This window comes from Oreochromis aureus, linkage group 20 (assembly GCF_013358895.1).
Source record: "Oreochromis aureus strain Israel breed Guangdong linkage group 20, ZZ_aureus, whole genome shotgun sequence".
In the NCBI taxonomy this organism is placed as follows: Eukaryota; Metazoa; Chordata; class Actinopteri; order Cichliformes; family Cichlidae; genus Oreochromis; species Oreochromis aureus.
In genome coordinates, this window is record NC_052961.1 from 17,333,315 (window position 1) to 17,350,587 (window position 17,273).

Here is a 17,273-nt window from a genome sequence, read left to right on the forward strand (position 1 = left end):
ATATGAGATAAACCACTGCAGTGCAGTACCCTTAATACCTACAGCGTGCTCTAATCGCTCTAATAGAATATTATGGTCAACAGTATCGAACGCAGCACTGAGGTCTAGCAGGACAAGCACAGAGATGAGTCCACTGTCAGAGGCCATAAGAAGATCATTTGTAACCTTCACTAAAGCTGTTTCTGTGCTGTGATGATCTCTGAAACCTGACTGAAACTCTTCAAATAAGCCATTCCTCTGCAGATGATCTGTTAGCTGTTTGACAACTACTCTTTCAAGGATTTTTGATATGAAAGGAAGGTTAGAGATTTGCCTCTAATTAGCTAAGATCACTGGGCAGGAACAGTACAAAATAATCACTGAAAAAAGAATTTGTTGGTAGCTGTAATCAGTCTACTGCCTTTCCATTTTCTCTTTCACAACATTTTTTACTTCAGCTTTCTGCAGTTACTTTCATCCCATTTTCTTGACATGATTAAATGGCTATGAAAATATTCTCCCGAGCATCTTTAGGTTGTGGGTGATTGCACAACAAAAAAGGAAAGAGAAAACATGATGATGTGGAAGACTTGAGTATAAAACAAGAAATACTTGTGGAACAATCACTCAAGGTTTGTTGTGTTGTTTTTATCCTGTGTGTCCAGTTTTTCTAATGCTTTATTTATTTATGTTCATGCATTGGGCGTGTCCAACGTTGTTCAGACTTGTTTTACCAATTGTTTGAGCTCATACACGTGCTTTAAAGAAGTCATATGTACACTTAACTTGATGCTTGGACTCACTGCATATTCATGCATCAGCATTTGTATTTTTAAATTATTCTTCTCATATAAGAGTTTTCTATTTTATTTGAGAAACACACTTCACTGCACCAACATATGATTATTGTATACAATAATACACCTATTTTCACATGTGAAAATAGGTGTAGGTCACAATCAGCCAAGGTTTCAATTGAGCTCATTGTGAAACCTAGCCCAACCCTATCATGTGATTTCCTGAGGTCAGATGGCCCAGGATGTGAGTGGGCGTTAAGGCGCCTGGAATGGGATCCCTTCCCAGACGCCCACTGAACAATGATTGTGACCTACACCAGTTTTTACCTAATGTGATTAGGTAGAGGATTATTTGACCCTAGAACTGAAGAAGCTTCTCGGATAAGAGGTAAAATGTCTTCAAGAACCTTAAAGAAGTCCAGACACTTTTCTTTTCCAGCTCGTTAGACTATTTGTGTCATCGTTCCATCTTATGTTTTAAGAGCTGTTACTTAAAAATAACACACAAAGAGAAAATAAACTTTATTTTGAATTGATCAGAAACCAGCAGTAAACAAATATAAAGATGAAACAGCAGAAAGATTCTGTTATCCTTTGGTAAAATTTTCATCTAGACCTGTTATATAATAAATAATGATTTTTCACACAATGAGCAAATCACAACAGTAGCCTTTATCTAAACGTTTGAGCCAAGTTGAGCTATATAGTTTGATTATAGTGACAATGTGTGATAAATAGTATAAATAACTAATAATAAATATAAATAATATAATCACTAAACTACTTTAGTTCGTCGATTTACCTGTTTTTAAATCTCTGCAGTAACACAAAAAAATAAATCTCTCAGTGTTTCACATCTTCATTTCATGGAGTTGCTCTGTCTCGATCCTGTAGATATATAAGGACACAGACAAGTTCATTAGTACAACCAAAAGGTCAAATGTGTTATGTGAACTCAAGGCTCTGACAGGATATGCAGGTTTAACTGCAGCTTTCTTGTTTATGTTCTCATCACATTGCTTGTAACATGGTAATGCCTGTCACTGCCACCCAACAGAATAAAGTGTTACCTCAGTTAGAAAGTCAATTTCGTGACACCAACTTTGAAAGCAGAACTTAGCATCTCTCAGACTGGCTGAGTTCTTACAGTAAACTCTGAGGATCTTCTCAGCAAAGCACACTGGGAGAAGCTTGGACACCTGACAACAAGGACAGTAACATAAAAGCTGTTTTACAGAGACATCTACAGAAAGAACACACAGCTCATGCAAAGACATGCAGTAGTTCTGACCTGTTCTCTGGGAATCTTGAATGCTTCAGTAGGGTTAGCCTTAGTGTAGAAATATGTGGTATTGACGGGGTCCTTGTTTTCATCCCATAGTCCAAAGTGACAACCTAAAAGAGAAGTGTGACAGACCAGCCTGTGTTTATGTTCACATGTACATTATGGCTCAGTGCAGGTTGGCAACACAATTTAACTAAAAACAAAAACAAAACAAAAGCCAAGATTTTAGGAAGATTTATTAATATATAATATTATTTACTATTATTTATTATATAACAATTATAATATTTTATTATATTAAATTATACTATTATTATATATATATTCATTATATAATAATAGTAAAAGTAGAATAAAAACTCACAGTAATTTCAAAGTTGTCCTTTCGAATGACTTTAACCAGTTCATTTTCCAAGCTGTCCTTCATCTTCTAACAGATGGAGGAGAGAACACGTGCTGTCATTTATATCATTATTGTTTTGTTAAACTCTTTTTTAGATCACTTTTCACTCTTACTTTTATTTCCTCTTGGTCTTCTTTGTTGAGCTGAGAAAGGAGAGAAGAGTTACATCAACATCTCTCTCTTTCTTTTTTAGCGCACTCATACACCACAAATATTGTAATCACCCTGATATTACCAAAAAAGTGTGATCATTTTGTTTTTTCCAACATTGCAGCTTGGGCATGACTATTTTTCAGTTTTCTTTTTTAAAAACTGTTTACTTGCAATGAAAAATTTGAGTAACTGCAGGTTAAACTGAGTTAATAAGCTAGTATACAGGTGACTATGAATTAATCACTATGAATTTAAATTGTTTCAGTCAAAATTAGCTACAAAGAACTTAGTTTAACTCTGTCTCAAATACTAAGTCAAATAACTACAATAACTAAAAATCGAGCAGCACGGTGGTGATTGCATGTTCTCCCCGTGGGTTCTCTCTGGGTACTCCAGGTTCCTCCCACAGTCAAAGACATGTAACTAGGGGTTAAGTTAAGTGGTTGAATGGTTGTCTGTCTCTCTGCGTTAGCCCTGCTTCAGGCTGGTGACCTTTCCAGGGTGTACCCTGCCTCTTACCCTATGGCAGGGCCGGCCCGTGGCATAGGCCGTATAGGCAAATGCTAAGGGCGCCGTCCATCAGGGGGCGCCACGCCAGTGCCACAAATGTTGAAAAAAAAAAAAAAAAAAGTTGGTACTATTATTTCTAAATACAAAAAATAATCCCACGTTAATTAAAATGCAAAGTAAAGCTTATTTAATAGAAATATTATTTGTTACAACATTACACCCCCCAAGACGGTGCGCCCCCCTCCTTCCCGTATCATGGTTCCTTTTGGACGTCACCACATCAAAAATCAACACAAGATGTCAAAACGGCCAAAACTGTCAGGTGCCCAGGGAAGAAAAAGAGAAAAGAAGAGGAGGAGAAACGAGAAAAAGACAGAGGTAGGTAACGTTAGCCTACATGAAATTATTTGTCTGAATGTGATAGTAACCTAAATTTTTAGCATTAAGCTAATGTTACATGATTCGCTAATTGCTAATCAATAAATAGCTAGTTAACTGTTTTAACGTCAGTTAATATTGTGGAGGGGCTAAATTGTTATGGAAAATAATAATGTAACGTTAGGTAATTACAGTACTCCCACCTTTCCCACCATTCCTCATTTGTATTCATCTTTTAAGCAGGTGTTTTTGTTTACATTGTTATTGCCTTCTGGTTAGCTAACGTTTACCCTGCAGGTAATAGTCACTTTTCCACCCCTGTATATATTATAGTTGTAAGCCTAGTTGTTAAAGTGCACATCATTAATGTTAATTAAGCAATATCACATGAGAGGGAATGCTGTTTTTTAATATGAGCACTGCTGTGATTCGGTCAAAGATAATCATAACATAACATTCTCATATGATATTATACTGTTACTTTGCATTCTGCTATTCAGCATTTCACTGTAATGATGACAATAAATTGAATCTAATCTAATTTGCATATCAGTTAACATCATACATATATCTCTTTGGTTTTCATTTATATTATATCATTTCATTTTATTCCTGGAATCATATGTTTTCATTATTAGACTTTAATACTCAGTGGTGTCACATACTCCTCTCTTCAGATGCACTGTTGAAGTTTCTAAATCCCACCCTGGGCCATCTACCACATCTACCGCTGCTGCCTCCACTTCAGCAGCACAACCCACCAGTGATGCAGCATCAGCAGCACAACCCAGCCATGATGCAGCAGCATCAAGCAGTCTTCCTGTTGCCTCCACCTCAGCAGCACAACCCACCAGTTTTGCAGCAGCATCAAGCGGTGTTCCTGTTGCCTCCACCACAGCAGCACAACAAGTTTGGAGTACTCCTCAATTTCCACAACTTACAAAAGAAGAGCTGCTACAGCAGTGCCAAACACTGAGTACTACTCTGACCCATGACAGCCAGCCGGACATTAATGGCACAGAACTTGCAATGGAAATGCAGAATTTCCCACCATTGCCATCAAAGAACATGACAAACATGGAACTCTTGACCTTCCTGCATGAGAAGAAGCTGGCAGAAATTTACCCCAACATGTGGGTTGCTCTGAGAATCTTTGCCACTCTTCCTGTTACAGGCTGCTGCTGAAAGAAGCTTCTCTAAGCTCAAACTCATTAAAACCTACCTGAGATCTACTATGATGCAAGAACGTCTCAGTGGACTTTCCATCATAAGCATAAATCATGTGGTCTCAAATCAGTTGTCATATGATGATGTTGTAGATGACTTTGCTGCAAGAAAGACTAGGAGAGTAAGGCTGTAGCAGGTGATGTGAGGTTGATGAGGGGGTGGTGTACAGTAATTTGTAAGTCATTCTAGTTAATGCAGTATTAAAAGCACAACTAGAGAACTCTGTAGGATCCTTTTTTGTAATATAGTTAAAGTCATACTGGTTTATTTAATATCTTGTTTTGTGCAGTGCCTTATTTATATTGTATTTTTAATTTATTTTATCCAACTTGTTGACACGTTTTATTGTGTTTATGTATGTAAAATTTATTGTATTTCATATATTCATTTTTATTTTTGTATTCATTTATTTATTCATATATTTTTTTATCTTGTTAATTATTCTGATTGTGAATTTGCTTTCTTTAAGTAAAAAAAAAGGTCAAAGACAAAGCTATTCGGTTTCTTGTGAGTACATACACTACACTGCCGATGTAGGGGGGCGCCACCTAAAATCTTGCCTAGGGCGCCAGATTGGTTAGGGCCGGGCCTGCCCTATGGTAGCTGGGATAGACTCCTCCTTATCTTTGCTGACTGTGTTTCACTAGTTTTGCTTTTAGCTAAAGCCAGTGTCACTACTGGAAGACTGACGCAATACCTGGATCCTACAGTGGCTGCACAGGTAATCCAAATCCTCCAGGATGGCACATTGATACATGCCATTGCTAGATGGTTTGCTTTGTCTGCCAGCACAGTCTTAAGAGAATGGAGGAGAATCCAGGGCAGTAACAGCAGTAATTCTAGGAGAGCTGGACAGGGCCATAGAAGGTCTTAAACCCATCAACAGGACCACTATCAGCACTTTTGTGCTACGAGGGACAGGATGAGCACTGCTACAGCTACAAAATGACCTCTAGCAGGCCACTGGTATGAATATCTGTGACCAAACAATCAGAAACAGAGTTCATGAGAGTAGCCCGAGGATGCAACATCTGTCTAGTGGGCCCTGTGCTCACTGCCCAGCCCATAGAATACAGTGGTCCCTCGCTATAATGTCGTTCACTTTTCACGGCCTCGCTGTTTCGCAGATTTTTTGGGGTGCAATTTTGCATGTTTTTTTTTGTTTTGTTTTGTTTTTGTTTTGTTTTGTTTTGTTTTACAGCGCATTGTGTTCTCCGTCCTGATCAGTTGTAGGGCACTGTCAATTAGTGGTGTGCGATACTGCATATTTTGGTATCGATCCGATACCAAGTAAATACGGGCCAGTATTGCCAATATCAATACCAATACCGATACTTTTCAATAAATCAAGGTGGATGCGTCATTAATTTTCATGACCTCAAGTGTTTTTTGTGATGTTTCCTTTTTTATTATTAAATAGTTAAAATCCAGGACATAATTAGGACAAAGTTTATAATTAAATTAAAAAAAGCTTTATTATTGTGGCGGGTCGTGGTCTGCGATGCCACTGCAGGTGAGATGGACTCATCTTCACGGCACACCTTCAACAATCATGCCTCGCCGACTGTTACAGCAACACTGTGATTACTGTAAGGGTGGACAGTGCGCGGCTTGGGGTGAGCCGGAGGCTGGCCCGCCAGCGAGACCTGCCAAGCTGTAGACGGAGTTCGAGGTGCGCGGGGGTCCTGCCACGCCCGAGGGGGGCATGCTGTCTGCTCCGGCCTCCTCCAACAGAGGCCGGCACGCTGCCTGCCCAGCTGCCTGTGAGCCCCTGTTCACTTCCACGCCTGCTTTGCCACCGCTGCTTGCCACATGGGTGGCCACCAGACCAGCTCTGGGGCTTCCGCTGGAGGCGCAGGTGACTGCAAGAGTGGACACTTCCCAATCGCTGGGCCGGGGCATGGGGCGCCAATGGTCCGGGCTGATTCCCTCGTCTGCTCGCCGAGTGGGGAGTAGGTTCGGCCAGATGGCTCCCCGGCCTGAAGCGGGTGATGAGGGTATGTGGCGGGGCGTGTTCTGCGATGCCGCTGTAGGTTTGGTGGTGGTGATGTGTATGGCTGGCAGCAGGAAAGCTGCAGCCGTTGAATGTACTATTACAGCAACCGTGCGATTATTGTAAGAATAATTGATGCTGCGAAGCATGAAAATGCCATCCGGTCTGCTGTGGTGGTGATCTTTTTTTTTTTTTTTAAATCTTAAGTGCACGCAAACCAGTAAATTAATTAAAACAAATACTGTTGATAAACTTTAATACAAAATTACAATTAAAATTCTCAACAACAAAAACAACTGGTAAAAATATAATTGATATGTAAACAACTTAACCCCCAAAGTGTCTAAGTCACGTCACGTGACAGCGCAACACCGAAACATAAGAGTGGGGGAGGGAGTGTGCCTGCTATTCACTGACACAGGAGCGGCGAGTCCAGCGACCTGGCTGTTTCGTCTTTGCCGAAAGCACAGCATTGTAAACAAGCAGAACTCAAAGTAAAGAATCGATCTCACCAGGTTAGTATCGATCTGATACCGATGCCGACTTGGCATCGATACTATCGATATTTGGATCGATCCGCCCACCACTACTGTCAGTCAATCTCGTGCCGTGTCTCCTGTACTGTACAGAATGCATTCAGCTTGTCAAATTTACATAAATCTTCGCTAGCAGAAGACAACAAACACAACAGTGTCGACGTCAGAGCCACCTGCCGGTACTCCCTCTGTGACCAGGTTAGCAACGTGAGATCATCCATCTTACTGGCCAAAGATTTTACGTTTCCAATGATTACAGAAGGAAGAGATGGTCTATAATGTCTCCTTCCCGGGCGATGGTGCTCCCTCCCAGCACGACACCCCCGTCTTTTCTTCCTCAGCTCGCTTGGAATGTCGAGTCTGTCCGCCGGCAGTACCGCAGCGGGACACATTGCTAACAGCTGATCCCTACTGTAAACAAAGGATCCCTGCACTGAGTCTCCAAACACGGGTGAAAAAAGTGGAAAAAAACAGACAAAAATGACCAAGACTACCACAAGACAGTAGAACATGATTGCAGAGTCTAATTGCTAATACTTTAATTATAAAAAATTACGAGAAAATAAAGATGAGAAAGAAAGAAACTCAGAATGAGCGGAGCTGCTGTAACAGGCTGCCACACACGGGGGGTGCTGGAAGTATAAGTACAAAGTATAAGTACAAAACAAAGAAATATTTGGAGAACATCACTCAAGGATCTTCGTGTTGTGTTAACCAGTGCGTCCAATTCATCTACTGCATTTTTGTTTGGGTTCATGGATTATTTATGTCCAACTTCGTTCCGTTTTGTTTTACCAAATGTTTGAGTTCATACACGTGTTTTTAACAAGTCATATGTACCGCATTTTTCGCACTTTAAGGCGCACTTATAATCCGCATTTATAATCTGTTAATTTTCTCAAAAATCAACAGTTCGCCTTATAATCCGGTGCACCTTATGTATGAATTCTGGTTATGCTTACTGATCTCGAACCGATTTTATGTGGTACACGATGCTCAAAATGTTTTAGTACGACTTTGATAAGCTACGAAGCCGTATCTCTTTATGGATTGTCGGAGCATTACGGCTACCGTAGTCAGGAGCCTTGCGGAGTAATCTGGGTCCAAAAATCCGTCCTCTTCAGGTTCCAAAGTCAAACGGACACTGCGGCATCACTGAGAGTTAAAAACTGTCTAAATTCTTTCATCTTTAATAAAATGATCAGCGTTGCTCCTTTAACAGGTGTAACAATTAAGTTTAACTTAGGCATCCATGAAAACAGAATTTATTAAATTTAACGGAGTTAGAAGTTAGCAGGAAGTTAGTTCGCTGGTTTCCACCTAAACATGATATACCGTTGATGGGTCTGTCTGGCACAGATCCACTGCTGGAACGAGACAATTCTACTACAACAGCAAAAGCAAGATGCAAGTCACCAAAGTTCTTTGTGTTACTCGTGCACGAGGGAGAGAACTGTGACGAGCGCCGTTCCTTCGCTTGACCCCAGTTGCTCTCGTCTGCTCCCTCGTAGCACTGCTCTTTATTGCAGTTTCATGACTATGCATAAGTTCATTAACATATGACGTCTTGCATAGGTATACATGTGAACAAAGAGTACCTTGTCTGTGTGTCGTGTAGGTATGTGTGTCTGTGAGTGTGTGTGTGTGTGTGTGTCAAGATGTGACCCTGTGAATGACTCCCCAAAGCTGGTGGCAGGAGTCCAGCGGTCCACCTAAACAAAGGGCTCTTATACTTAAACAGATACAGAGTAGGTGTCCTCCTATACCATAAATCAGTAAGAGAAGGTACGACCTCTCTTATGACCTTAAGATGTGTGTGTATGCCAGAGTGCTTTGGGAGGCACACAGAGTCTTTACAGACTGCTAAGGATCAGACCTCTATCATTATGTAATCGATTATAAAACTCTAAGCATAAATGAAAATCCACAACATAAACCTAACAACCGTGTTCTGACTAAGAGATTTCTGAATAAATTAAAATGTAAAGCTCTGCTATCACTTCTAACATAAATGAAGACAGAAAACTAAACAGAAGCAACTTTTGTAGGGTTACTGAAGTTTGGCTGGCTGGTATAGAATGATGTGCTACGTGATTGCTAGCGACACAGCTATGTTAGCATAACATAAACACAGTGAAGCTGGAGGATGAATGCTAACTTTTTTCCACTCCATAAAAGTTAACGTGAGGGTTCCCAATGGTTAGGGACAAATGCAATCACATGGCAGGATGCTGTACACGGACCGAAGTTCAGTCGGGAGAACAACTGAGATAATCCATCCACAATACGAGGTTAGTCATTAATATACTGCAACAACATGGGAATGGAGCAGCTGCGAGAGAATTCAACATTATTGATTCAAAGGTATGGAAGCGGAAAAAACAAGAAGAATGAGTTGAGTAAAGTTTGACTTATCTGACTGTTTAGTTTCGCTTAATGGGCCTTATAATCCAGTGCGCCTTATTTATGAAAACAGACCCGTTCATCGACAGTGCGCTTTATAATCCGGTGTGCCTTGTGGTCCGAAAAATCTTCTAATGTTATATTTGCCAACTTGTTTACTGCAGACAGGATAGAATGAAAACTTTCTCTATATGTTACAGTGCACTCACACAGGTGTTGAGGGCCTTGTCTGAAGGCCTTGTCCAATGTGTAGCTGCTGAATTCTGGATTTCTAAATCTTGCGTGTCTGAGTCTGAAACCATAGGAGAGTTTAGACTCTCTTGGGGAATGTTTAAGCACCACTCAGTCTCCTTACAGCACCCCTAAAAATAACTATAGTAATAATAATGTGCTGATAGAGGCTCAATCATCCAGGTAAGGAAATCCCAACAAGATCATTCAGTTCGTCCTGATGTAGCCTTTTCAATGAGAGAAATGTTTAGTCACTCATCCAAATGACTTCTTCAGTCTGATAGTAATAATGTATTTCAAGATTATTATCTGATATCATCTTCTAATGTTATATTTGCCAACTTGTCTACTGCAGACAGGATAGAATGAAAACTTTCTGGTGTTCTTTATATCTTAATGTTACAGTGCCCTCACACAGGTGTTGCTGCTTCAACAGCGAAGCTTGTCAATGATCACCCAAATAAGACTGTCATAAATAAGAGGCTGTTACTTGGTGTTCGCTCTCTCTGCAGTATAGTATCACTTCCTGTTATAACACACTTGAGTATTTTTGTGTAACTTATCTGCGTACCCAATTAAAATGTATAGAAAATGTCTTATTTACTTTAGTTTTCTACAGTTTCTCTTCCCATTTTGTTTAAATGATTAAATGGCTACAAAATATTCATCAAACGTATCATTAAGTTGTGTCCGATTGCACAACCAGAAATGAAACCAAAAACGTGATTATGAGGAGTAAAACTTGAGTACAAAACAAAGAAATACTTGCAGAACAATCACTCAAGGATCTTCGTGTTGCGTTCATCCAGTGTGTCCAGTTCATCTACTGCATTTTGTTCAGGTTCAGGGATTATGTATGTCCAACTTTGTTAAGTTTTGTTTTCCCAAATGTTTGAGCTCATACACGTGTTTTAAACAAAGTCATTTGTACATTTAATGCTTGGACTCACAGCATATTCATGTATTATCATTTGTCTTTTTACATTATCCAACTCGTACTGGAGTTAGACTTCAGAAAATGCACTTAAATGTACAACCTATGGTAAATTGTTCTTTTTAAAAAAGAAAATTACAATATGCACCAATTCATCAAGAGTGGTGTTAAATGAAACCTCTCTGAAGGCCTTGTCCAATGTGTAGCTGCTGAATTCTGGATTTCTAAATCTTGCGTGTCTGAGTCTGAAACCATAGGCGAGTTTAGACTCTCTTGGGGGATGTTTAAGCACCACTCAGTCTCCTTACAGCACCCCTAAAAATAACTATAGTAATAATAATGTGCTGATATAGGCTCAATCATCCAGGTAAGGAAATCCCAACAAGATCATTCAGTTCGTCCTGATGTAGCCTTTTCAATGAGAGAAATGTTTAGTCACTCATCCACATGACTTCTTCAGTCTGATAGTAATAATGTATTTCAAGATTATTATCTGATATCATCTTCTAATGTTATATTTGCCAACTTGTCTACTGCAGACAGGATAGAATGAAAACTTTCTGGTGTTCTTTATATCTTAATGTTACAGTGCCCTCACACAGGTGTTGCTGCTTCAACAGCGAAGCTTGTCAATGATCACCCAAATAAGACTGTCATAAATAAGAGGCTGTTACTTGGTGTTCGCTCTCTCTGCAGTATAGTATCACTTCCTGTTATAACACACTTGAGTATTTTTGTGTAACTTATCTGTGTACCCAATTAAAATGTATAGAAAATGTTTTATTTACTTTAGTTTTCTACAGTTTCTCTTCCCATTTTGTTTAAATGATTAAATGGCTACAAAATATTCATCAAACGTATCATTAAGTTGTGTCCGATTGCACAACCAGAAATGAAACCAAAACGTGATTATGAGGAGTAAAACTTGAGTACAAAACAAAGAAATACTTGCAGAACAATCACTCAAGGATCTTCGTGTTGCGTTCATCCAGTGTGTCCAGTTCATCTACTGCATTTTTGTTCAGGTTCATGGATTATGTATGTCCAACTTTGTTAAGTTTTGTTTTCCCAAATGTTTGAGCTCATACACGTGTTTTAAACAAAGTCATTTGTACATTTAATGCTTGGACTCACAGCATATTCATGTATTATCATTTGTCTTTTTACATTATCCAACTCGTACTGGAGTTAGACTTCAGAAAATGCACTTAAATGTACAACCTATGGTAAATTGTTTTTTAAAAAGAAAATTACAATATGCACCAATTCATCAAGAGTGGTGTTAAATGAAACCTCTCTGAAGGCCTTGTCCAATGTGTAGCTGCTGAATTCTGGATTTCTAAATCTTGCGTGTCTGAGTCTGAAACCATAGGCGAGTTTAGACTCTCTTGGGGGATGTTTAAGCACCACTCAGTCTCCTTACAGCACCCCTAAAAATAACTATAGTAATAATAATGTGCTGATATAGGCTCAATCATCCAGGTAAGGAAATCCCAACAAGATCATTCAGTTCGTCCTGATGTAGCCTTTTCAATGAGAGAAATGTTTAGTCACTCATCCACATGACTTCTTCAGTCTGATAGTAATAATGTATTTCAAGATTATTATCTGATATCATCTTCTAATGTTATATTTGCCAACTTGTCTACTGCAGACAGGATAGAATGAAAACTTTCTGGTGTTCTTTATATCTTAATGTTACAGTGCCCTCACACAGGTGTTGCTGCTTCAACAGCGAAGCTTGTCAATGATCACCCAAATAAGACTGTCATAAATAAGAGGCTGGTACTTGGTGTTCGCTCTCTCTGCAGTATAGTATCACTTCCTGTTATAACACACTTGAGTATTTTTGTGTAACTTATCTCGTGCACCCAATTAAAATGTATAGAAAATGTCTTATTTACTTTAGTTTTCTACAGTTTCTCTTCCCATTTTGTTTAAATGATTAAATGGCTACAAAAATATTCATCAAACGTATCATTAAGTTGTGTCCGATTGCACAACCAGAAATGAAACCAAAAACGTGATTATGAGGAGTAAAACTTGAGTACAAAACAAAGAAATACTTGCAGAACAATCACTCAAGGATCTTCGTGTTGCGTTCATCCAGTGTGTCCAGTTCATCTACTGCATTTTTGTTCAGGTTCAGGGATTATGTATGTCCAACTTTGTTAAGTTTTGTTTTCCCAAATGTTTGAGCTCATACACGTGTTTTAAACAAAGTCATTTGTACATTTAATGCTTGGACTCACAGCATATTCATGTATTATCATTTGTCTTTTACATTATCCAACTCGTACTGGAGTTAGACTTCAGAAAATGCACTTAAATGTACAACCTATGGTAAATTGTTCTTTTAAAAAGAAAATTACAATATGCACCAATTCATCAAGAGTGGTGTTAAATGAAACCTCTCTGAAGGCCTTGTCCAATGTGTAGCTGCTGAATTCTGGATTTCTAAATCTTGCGTGTCTGAGTCTGAAACCATAGGCGAGTTTAGACTCTCTTGGGGATGTTTAAGCACCACTCAGTCTCCTTACAGCACCCTAAAAATAACTATAGTAATAATAATGTGCTGATATAGGCTCAATCATCCAGGTAAGGAAATCCCAACAAGATCATTCAGTTCGTCCTGATGTAGCCTTTTCAATGAGAGAAATGTTTAGTCACTCATCCACATGACTTCTTCAGTCTGATAGTAATAATGTATTTCAAGATTATTATCTGATATCATCTTCTAATGTTATATTTGCCAACTTGTCTACTGCAGACAGGATAGAATGAAAACTTTCTGGTGTTCTTTATATCTTAATGTTACAGTGCCCTCACACAGGTGTTGCTGCTTCAACAGCGAAGCTTGTCAATGATCACCCAAATAAGACTGTCATAAATAAGAGGCTGTTACTTGGTGTTCGCTCTCTCTGCAGTATAGTATCACTTCCTGTTATAACACACTTGAGTATTTTTGTGTAACTTATCTGCGTACCCAATTAAAATGTATAGAAAATGTCTTATTTACTTTAGTTTTCTACAGTTTCTCTTCCCATTTTGTTTAAATGATTAAATGGCTACAAAAATATTCATCAAACGTATCATTAAGTTGTGTCCGATTGCACAACCAGAAATGAAACCAAAACGTGATTATGAGGAGTAAAACTTGAGTACAAAACAAAGAAATACTTGCAGAACAATCACTCAAGGATCTTCGTGTTGCGTTCATCCAGTGTGTCCAGTTCATCTACTGCATTTTTGTTCAGGTTCATGGATTATGTATGTCCAACTTTGTTAAGTTTTGTTTTCCCAAATGTTTGAGCTCATACACGTGTTTTAAACAAAGTCATTTGTACATTTAATGCTTGGACTCACAGCATATTCATGTATTATCATTTGTCTTTTTACATTATCCAACTCGTACTGGAGTTAGACTTCAGAAAATGCACTTAAATGTACAACCTATGGTAAATTGTTCTTTTTAAAAAAGAAAATTACAATATGCACCAATTCATCAAGAGTGGTGTTAAATGAAACCTCTCTGAAGGCAGGGTTCTAGACTAACTTTTTGCCATGGGCGCACCGTTGCGCCTAACTTTAAAAAGTTAGGCGTACCGGTAGACCGATTATGTCACAGCGACGTGAAGAAGGGTGTCCTAATTCGAAGTGTACTCCAAATGCGGTCGATACATCCGCCCTCCATTTCCCCAAATTTGAAGGCTGGGTCCGGTGTAGACATGGCCCCACATATCCCACAATTCGTAGCGCGGCGGTGGGTGTGGATTTTTTGGGGGGGAAAAAGCAGCGGATGGCTGAGGGGGGCCGGCCAAAGAGTAAACTTTCAAAAGTAAGTACTGAATATTATGTCACTTATTTATGTGCAAATGTTTAATAACGAAGAACATTAAAACATTACTGTTGGCCACATGTCGGCAAAGTTATGTGACATTAGCGATGTTTGTACTTTCAGCATTAACTTTGTTTTAAAGCCTTTACTTTAAAATATACGCCGTTCAATAGTCGACCTTAATCTTACAGAGAATGTGATGATTTTGTGGATAATTAAAGTCAGTCATATATCCACAAACACAACAAGCTGAAAGTCAGTGATGCTGCTCGCTTTGCAGTCCTGAATATGACGGCACAAGCAGGATTCACTGCACTGTTAATGTTAGCTATGTTATATTGCTGCCTCTGTTCGGTGGTGTCGAGCCAAAAGGACTTTAACGTGTGTTTGAACGAGCTGACGGTTCACTCGTTAAGCTGAAAGAAAGATGCTTTAATCACAGGAGTCACACATGTGTCCACTGGACCATCTGGAACTCTTCTTGTTTAGCACTCGTAATAACACAAACACTAAATCCTCCTTCTCTTGTGCTGTTTTGTAGCAGTGTATACACCTGAGACTGTCACCTGTCTGTCTGTCCTGCACTCTCTCTCTTTTCTTTCTCTCTGATTGTGGAATAAAAGTATGAACATGTATTTATAAGTTACACTTGTGTTTGAATCCAGCAGCTTATCACACATTTGATTTCCATGTGTGACAACTGCAAGTGTCCAGAGTGAGGACAGACTGAGGGACCCACTGCTGCACATCATCTGTGAGGCTTTGCACCCTGATGATCCACCAGGACAAACTCAGCAGTGTGTGAGGAAGAGGAGGAGGAAGAGCCAGCAGCAGCTGACAGATGGATTCAATTCAATTCAATTCAATTCAATTCAATTCAATTTCAATTCAATTCAATTTTATTTATATAGCGCCAAATCACAACAAAGTCGCCTCAAGGCGCTTTATATTGTACAGTAGATAGCACAATAATAAATACAGAGAAAAACCCAACAATCATATGACCCCTATGAGCAAGCACTTTGGCGACAGTGGGAAGGAAAACTCCCTTTAACAGGAAGAAACCTCCGGCAGAACCAGGCTCAGGGGAGGCGGCCATCTGCTGCGACCGGTTGGGGTGAAAGAAGAAAAACAGGATAAAGACATGCTGTGGAAGAGAGACAGAGATTAATAACAGATATGATTCGATGCAGAGAGGTCTGTTAACACATAGTGAGTGAGAAAGGTGACTGGAAGGAAAAACTCAATGCATCATGGGAATCCCCGGCAGCCTACGTCTATTGCAGCATAACTAAGGGAGGATTCAGGGTCACCTGGTCCAGCCCTAACTATATGCTTTAGCAAAAAGGAAAGTTTTAAGCCTAATCTCACAACTTGGAGAGAATAGACAGACTGTTCCCTGTTTGTGAAGGACTGCTAGAAAAGTTTAACATAACTAATTGTCTGTCCTGAATCAGTTTTATTAGGTAATGTTGAAATAATTTTATCATTCCAATGTTTTCAGCCCTGTTGGAGCTCAGTCTGGGTGGAGTTCTTTTTTTTCCACTTTCTGTGGTTTGGGTTCGGGCCGCTGCTCGTGTGGTCGACTGGCCAGTGTTACCTAGCCTGACCTGTCTCCCCAATTTGTGATGTTTGTGTATTGTATGTATGGTCAGCAAGGTATCATCTATCTTAATTGCCTTGTGAGATTATTACACTATCTTATGCTACCTTATACGTCTAATCAAAGAATTGTTGAATCATTATACGGCTATAGGCCACATTATGCGTTTGATTAAAGATTGTGAAATCATTACACTGTTTTATGATGCATTATACTGCTGAGTTATAAGAAATGCTGTTTGTGTATAATCATGGCCTTCCTTTTCTGATTACAAAGAGAACAGAACACACTGTAGAGGTTTTCTGCCCCATCTCATCAGGAGGAGATAAAACAGGAAGCCAAGGCCGTCACTTAGTCACCGTAAGATAGAAAGAATGTGAGAGTTTAGGTTTTATGGCCCTGAAGGGAGGGGGAAGAATCTATAAGAGTGTGTAACTGTTAGACACTTCAAGATGTTGCCAGACACCCTCCTGTGCACATCTCCCGTCCGGACGTTTGTATTGCTCATAGTGTGTATGGAATAAAGAGATTGTTGACTGAGCATTTAAACACCGAGTGTTGTTCTTCCTTCAGCCCAAAGATCAAAGAATTGGGGTATTTAACATCCCCTTGGGAATAAATCTTTTTGACTTGACTTTGACTTTGAGAAACTCAGGACTCAGGACCTTCAAGTTAAACACTGTGAAAGGCAGTAACAAGTTTAATATTCAGAAACTTGAACTATGTATCAGCAGCAGAACGCACCTAAAAATTTCAATCATAAGAAGCTTTGAGTATTTTGGATTAGTAGTACTGCTGTGTTTGTTGCATCAATTTGCTGTAACTGTTTATATGCTTTATATATTTTGAGGTAAGTTGATCTATAGTGTTACATCATATTCTATAAAGATGTTATGTGTTTGTATACTTTCTGCCCAGTTTGACGCATTTAGCAGAAGTCAGCCTGTTTAAGGCTCTGATATCTGTTCTGTATGACTTAAAGCAGTTATGACATTGTATGATT

General features: G+C 39.2%; 1 protein-coding gene and 1 long non-coding RNA gene across 3 annotated transcripts in view; both read right to left on the bottom strand.

Annotated features, from left to right (window-relative positions):
• The window catches only part of LOC116312538 (deoxynucleoside triphosphate triphosphohydrolase SAMHD1-like), a 116,974-nt gene that overhangs the window by 30,701 nt on the left and 69,000 nt on the right, over nucleotides 1-17,273 (bottom strand). Inside the window, exon 15 of one of the 2 annotated variants that reach the window (XM_039604230.1) lies at nucleotides 2,426-2,491. The exons of the other annotated variant lie outside the window; for it this stretch is intronic. Coding sequence (XP_039460164.1) covers nucleotides 2,426-2,491 — 66 coding nt within the window. The remainder of the gene's footprint in view (nucleotides 1-2,425; nucleotides 2,492-17,273) is intronic. 2 annotated transcript variants of the gene reach the window in all.
• Nucleotides 1,565-2,132, bottom strand: LOC120435184. Its single transcript, XR_005609579.1, has 3 exons — nucleotides 2,068-2,132; nucleotides 1,847-1,975; nucleotides 1,565-1,664 (listed from the first exon to the last, which is right to left on the bottom strand). It is a non-coding gene; the product is annotated as an uncharacterized LOC120435184 (long non-coding RNA).